Below are 6,644 nucleotides of genomic sequence, written 5' to 3'. Positions count from 1 at the left end.
AGGGGCAGGCCTTAGGTGGCACAGTCTGGTCTCCTATGTACACTTAGTGACCTAGTGTCTCAAGGTTGAAGGGGCACAAACAATATAGTATTATGCTATTACTTATGTATTAATTAACCACAAATTAAGTCTTTACAGATATTTTATCTCAAGTACCTATTATATTTGTTCATGATCTGTACTTCAATAGTAACTGAGTTACTACTAAGTATTTGTGCTCCCTCAAGTAAATGTAATCACTTCATTTTGAATGCATCTGTTTTGCTTGTTTGCCTGGTGTGTTTGTATCTACGACTGGCGGAATCAATGTAAAACATCACTGAACAATTAAACTCGCTGTATAAACATGTCACTCTAACAGGCATTTAAAGACCATGTGAAGATCTGCCTTCTTTGATGACATCATTTTGAATATCAAAAGTTGCATGTTTTTCTGCGGTGATGATGTCAGTCAGAAGATACTTTGCATTTCCAGCTCATGCCTCAGTGCTCTGGGAGGGTTTATATTCCAGGAGGTTTAACACTTCATGACTGACAGCTGCCCTTCATCACAACAGACTCCAATCAAACATGACTTTGATCAGCCTCAGCATCTTGCTCTTCATCCTCACTCACGGTAAAACAGAACAAGCTTGATGATTTAGCAACATATTGGTTGATGAATTTTGCTAAGTATTTGAAATAGACATCTGGAGCTTCTCTGTGTGACTTCATTTTAACTGTTGATTCTTTTTTAAATTTGTTTTTATTTCATATTTCTTTTCAGAATCCAGAGGACAAGTGACTGTGACTCAGACTCCAGAGCTGATATCAGCTTCCTCAGGACAGACAGTCACTATAAACTGTAAAATCAGCAGCTCTGTGTATACTGATAGTAATGGCCCCCGCATGGCCTGGTACCAGCAGAGACCTGGAGAAGCTCCTAAACTCTTGATCTATTTGGCAAGTACCCGTGAGACTGGGATTCCGTCTCGATTCAGTGGCAGAGGAACTAGTACTGACTTCACTCTGACCATCAGTGGAGTCCAGGCTGAAGATGCAGGAGATTATTACTGTGAGAGTGAACATAACATTGGTAGTAGCTGGCCGATCACACAGTGATACAGAGCCGTACAAAAACCTCCCTCAGTCTGACTGCGCAGTGACTGCACTGCTGCAGCTGGGACTCTGCAGGTGCTGAGGGGGAAGTTAAACTAAAGTCCCCAGAATGAGATCAAACTAGTGGAACAGACTAAATCCATGAGAGGTTGATGTGAAATGAAGTGCATGTATGCAGTCATGGTCCATTTCAATTAGGGATGGACGATACCTCTGATTTAGTTTTCTATCCATTATTTTCTATTCTAATTTCTTTTGATTTGATTCAAGGTTAAGACTGGGTAGGAGTTAAGGATGTCATGTTGGGATTAAAGATTTCCCCATAGAAATTAATGGAGAGTCCTCACAAAGATATAATTAGAAACCTGTGTGTGTGTGTGTGTTGCATGGACCTCAGTACTTTCTTTTCCTTAGCCAATTGAGGGGGAGATCAGATTTGCAGGTGGATCGTGAGAGTGGTTCCACCCTCTAAGGGTCTGGGCGATTTCACCTTTATCCCCACGTATGGGCAGCCCTGCTCTGCCAGGTAATAGTTCATGTTCAGCCCCCTATAATAATATATTTACATGACAAGCTAAAGAAAAACAAACAAAAACAATATCTTAACATTAGAATAGATTCATAAAACAGACATTCAGATCAGAAGAATCAATATTTGTGTAACGATGAGACCAGGTAAGAGGCGAGGATCCAGTAGTGCGGGGTGAAGCGGTCTTTATTAGAGACAGGGAGAACAGGGATGACAGGTAAGGGAGCAGGGTCTCCGCGAAACCCGATCCCAAATGGGATACGCTCATGGGATGCTGGCGACCTGAACTGGAATCGACAAGTAGAAGACGAGGTCGGGATCCGTAGCGGTAAGTCGAAGCCGGGGTAGTCGATCCGAGGGGTCGACGCTGGGACAGGAGACAGAAGGTTCGAAGGAGGTGGGCGGCGGGAAGTCGTCGGGTCGAGGTCTCAGGAAAAGGAGCTGGACTGAGGAGGGAACAGGAACAGGCAGGGTAAGTACAAGCGGGGTGATGACCGGCAGGAAGATAACGGAGAAACAGGGGAAGGATCAAGCGCTCGGTATGTTTCATTAAGAATGGCAACACTATGTTTGTATACTATGTTTGTATTCTGTATTCCCCTATACTTCATTTTTTTCCATCCCACCTACGTTATTAGTGTTATTATTTCTGTATACCTTTTTTTTTTTTCTCTCTCCCCCTCTCCCCATGGTGATTGATGCCTGTTATTGTTACGCTTGTTGTTTCTGTATCCCCCCCTGTTTTTCTTTTTTTTTCCTTTTTCCACGGTACCGGTGAGTTCGGAGCGGCCACACTCTTTGCTCTTGAATGTAATGTAAAATAAAGTTGTCCTCCGAAGAGGGGGGGTGGTGGTGGGCAATAAAAAATAATTTAAAAAATGGCAATAATACTTTGCGTCGTCCTGTTGTTGTTGATCTGGTTTTGTAGCGATCTTGATTACCGTTTCATTCATCGCAGCTGGGGGAATCCGCCCTAGTGGGCGTGACAATTTCAGTATCAAGTCACAAATAATTTTAATACATACAAGATTGCACAACTCTCTATCTGATGTATGTTATCTAAATTTGCTCTCAGTTATCAAAATTTTGAGAACCTCAGTCCTGGGGGGTCAATGTAATGGCCCAAGCGATGGTTCCATCCAGCACATAATGTGTTTTATTAATCATTATTAAATCAGGCCTGCAGATCGATCAGTCTGTTTCCACATATTTTAAACAACCAACCAGTGGCGGTAAAGTTTGTAAAATGTTACACCCCCCTCCCCCCCCCCCTTAGGTTGACAAGTTCTAACACAAGCTGTTTAGTAGATTATCTGTATAGTATATATAAAAATACACTCAAGTTACCCACTGGGGCTGCAGAGCTCCTAACCAGTGACCTCTGAGATACTTGAGACCCCTATTCTATGTGTATATAATATATGTAAATCAGACAACATCATTACAATTATTAGCGTCAAGATAAACAATATTCTGTAAAATGTAATATAACATGGCATCAACTTGTAAAATTAAAATGGTTGAAAGGTAAAAGCTTTTGAACACACGATTAACCAAAATGTAACATTTTAAATGTTAATAATAATAATAATAATAATAATAAATTACATTCATATAGTGCCTTTACAAGGAGGCAAAAAAACACATCAAGTGGTACAGGGAGAGAAATGTTCATTAAACAGGAAACTTTTAAAGTAAGATTTAAAAGTGGAGAGTAAAGAACAATCATGGAGAGACTAAGAAAGAGAATTACAGACTTTAGGGTCAATGGCACTGAATGACACGACACCAATGGTGAGAAGCCTGGCGCAAGAGACAAGGAGCAGGTTACAGCTAGATGACTGAAGAAAGCGAGAAGGAGAGTTAGGAGTCAGAACATTACTGAGGCACCAGGGTCAAGGTCATGTAGTGATTTGAAGGCCAGTAGCAACATTTTAAATTTGATACGGGACAGAACTGGTAACCAGTGTAACTGTGAGAGACTGGGGGTGATGTGAGCATAAGGCTTGTTATGACTGAGGATTCTAGCATCAGAATTCTGAATAATCTGAAGCTCTGGTAAAGATGTGGCAGGAAGACCAACGAGAAGGGAATTCCAATAGTCAATACAGGACATGATGAAAGCATGAACCAGACTGTGTGCATCATTACTAGATAGAAATGGCCAAAGGTGAGCAATATCATGAAGGTGATGAAATGCAATTTAGGGACTTATACGCGGATCAAAGTTCAGTGATTGGTCAAATACCTTCCTAAGTTTCTGACCACAGTAGTAGGTTTATCAGTCAAACTATAAATACTGACTGAGAAATCAAAAGCTTCAGAAAATGAGGACTTAGGACCTATGACTAAAACTTCAGTTTTATCAGAATTTAGTTTGAGAAAGTGATCATACATCCAAACTTTGCATCCCATTAGTGCTTTGGGAGGGGAATCAATGGGGGATTGCGAACTAACACATGACTGAATACCATCTGTGTAGCAGTGAAAGCCTCCCCTAAAATATGCCTAACGACGCCCTTGACAGGACACACACTACGGACAAATTAGAGACACCAGTTTTCTTAACTGCATGTATTTTGATTGGGGTGGTGGATTACCATGAGAAAACCTACTGGAATACAGTGAGAACAAGAAAAGACACACAGGCAGGACTGGGAACTGAACCCACAATCGTTGAGACAGAAAACCTCAAGGCTGCTGGCTAAACCACTCAGGCACGTGATTCCATTACAGCACAATGTCGTTTCTATGCAAATACTCCGTCTGGTTACAATACTGTAGGTTCCTGTACATGGTTTCTCATTATGAAGACGATGCTGTGATCTTAATTGATATTTGTTAACCTGGTAATTCTCAAGCTTTGTGATTTCTGTTATCTGCGTGGATATTCACAACAAAAATAACTATCCCATGCGGACATTAATAGAATAGGCCAATTAATTGTCCTGTACATATAAGAAACACAGCTGTAGCGCTGGGAGGTTTTTGTACGGCGTGTCAATCAGATTCAGTCACTGTGGAGAACCTTCGGCGGCGGGACCAGACTGGATGTTGGCAGTAAGTATCCAGCTTTTAATATTCAGAATACAAGTAGAAACATTTATCACTCACACATTCATATATAATTATGCACTTAGGCAACGTTGTGTTAATATAGTAAATGCAATGATTTCTCCTTATCGTGAAGATCCAGGCTTCAATAAGCTGTCTTTCCAGTGAATGTGACAATGTGTATAAAAGATTACCATCCATATTCCACCTGCTTTGATCAGGCTTTATTAGTAGATGTATAATAATTGCAATGTGTAAATTCAGATGCTGAACGTCATGTTACCTGTTCAGCATACTTAGTTTGTGTAACTGACAGAAAAAAATAAGTTGGAAGTAAGTGCTTCTTTCTGTTGTACAGTATTCTTTCAATATTATTTTACATGATTCATATCAGTCATGCGTATTGTATTTATCGACTGAGTACAAGAAATAAGATGCTGCCTCATACAACAAGATCACATCAACTTAAAGTGTCCAAGTGTGTCAATAGACGGTCATGAAGGTATGGAAAACTAGAAAAATAGATCCTAAAATCTAATCAATGTAGTTAAAATAAAACCTGAATTTTAATAATCAGTCAAAACAAATATGTTTAAATGTTGACTACATTTAAAGTTATATACCTCATGACCCCACACTGGACAGAGTATAGAAAATGAATGGACGGGCATTTCAAACATTTATCTCAAAATCTCATAGGAAAAGGAATTAAACTAACCGTGGATTCGGGAATGCTTGTAGCTGTGATACTGAACTACGGCAATATTAATTTTTGCAGATTTTATGGAAATGTCTGTTTTATTAAATACAGAAATAAAACAGTCATAGATTTAGCCCAGTGAAACTGTCATGGTGCACTGTGTATATCTTGTTATATATTATTAACAAATATTTTATTGGACTCTGACCTAAAGTCTCTTTGGTGTCGCCTAGGTAACACAGCCCCCACCCTGACGGTCCTGCCCCCCTCCAGTGTGGAGGTGTCCAGTAAGAACACGGCCACCCTGATGTGTCTGGCCAACAAGGGCTTCCCCTCCGACTGGAAGCTGAGCTGGAAGGTGGACGGTAGCAGCAAAGCCTCGGAGACGAGCCGCGGGCTCCTGGAGAAGGACGGCCTGTACAGCTGGAGCAGCAGCCTGAGCCTCACTGCGGACGAGTGGAAGAAGGCGGGCTCAGTGGCCTGTGAGGCCAATCAGGGCTCCCAGGCTGCTGTCACTCAAACGCTGAAGAGGGCCGACTGTTCAGAGTAGATGAGCTCAGCGTCACCTGTGATGAGCGGCTGATTACTGTGTTTTTACTGTGCTGTGCTACATGCTTCAAATTTACTAACTGAATATGTATTGTGCTTTTCTTGATCCATGAGTGAATATCTTTACTGATATTTGATTAGTTTTTGTGTCTCCTTTTATTATCTTGTGTTTTATTCCTGAATGCTGCAGAAATAAAGATTAAATCTTGTCTGATAAACTGACCATCATCATAACTGGTTATTTAAACATGCACACAGTGATACCATCATGACACAGAAAATGATCTTGAACCTTTCAATCAAGATTTTTTAAGTCTGAATATAACTCTTGTATCAGAAACACAAAAACTTTATCTTCTGCATTATGTGGAAAGTAAAGTAGATATATTGAGGGACTTTTAATTTATGTTTGAAAAGGTTAATACTGAGCAGTTCCACTATACTGAGTTTATAAATCACATCATAAGCTCATTCTTCATAAAACAGAAAACAAATCTAATTAACTTCATTTTAAATATCGTAATTATTTGCAATAGGAATATGTTTTTGTCACTTTGTAGCTAAAATATGTGAAACTGTTAACTAAACCCCAATGAAGACAGTCTGCGATCATGTGAGACAATCTGTTGCTCTGTGATACGGGCTGAGCCCCCACCTCACTCTAACCCCAGGGGGACTGGGGGACATTTGCTTGCTCTATTCTGGGGGCAGCAG

General features: G+C 40.4%; 1 gene segment (V, D, J or C); it reads left to right on the top strand.

Moving 5' to 3' along the window:
* Positions 1 to 543: 543 nt before the first annotated feature.
* LOC140588272 (Ig kappa chain V-V region MOPC 21-like) lies at positions 544 to 6,148 on the top strand. The segment is given in 4 exon segments: positions 544 to 616; positions 767 to 1,090; positions 4,652 to 4,687; positions 5,615 to 6,148. Coding segments are annotated over 4 exon segments (723 nt in total).
* Positions 6,149 to 6,644: the final 496 nt, after the last annotated feature.

The sequence above is a fragment of the Paramormyrops kingsleyae genome, chromosome 3 (genome assembly GCF_048594095.1).
Source record: "Paramormyrops kingsleyae isolate MSU_618 chromosome 3, PKINGS_0.4, whole genome shotgun sequence".
NCBI classification, from domain to species: Eukaryota; Metazoa; Chordata; class Actinopteri; order Osteoglossiformes; family Mormyridae; genus Paramormyrops; species Paramormyrops kingsleyae.
This window is presented reverse-complemented; position numbering and strand designations above follow the sequence as displayed.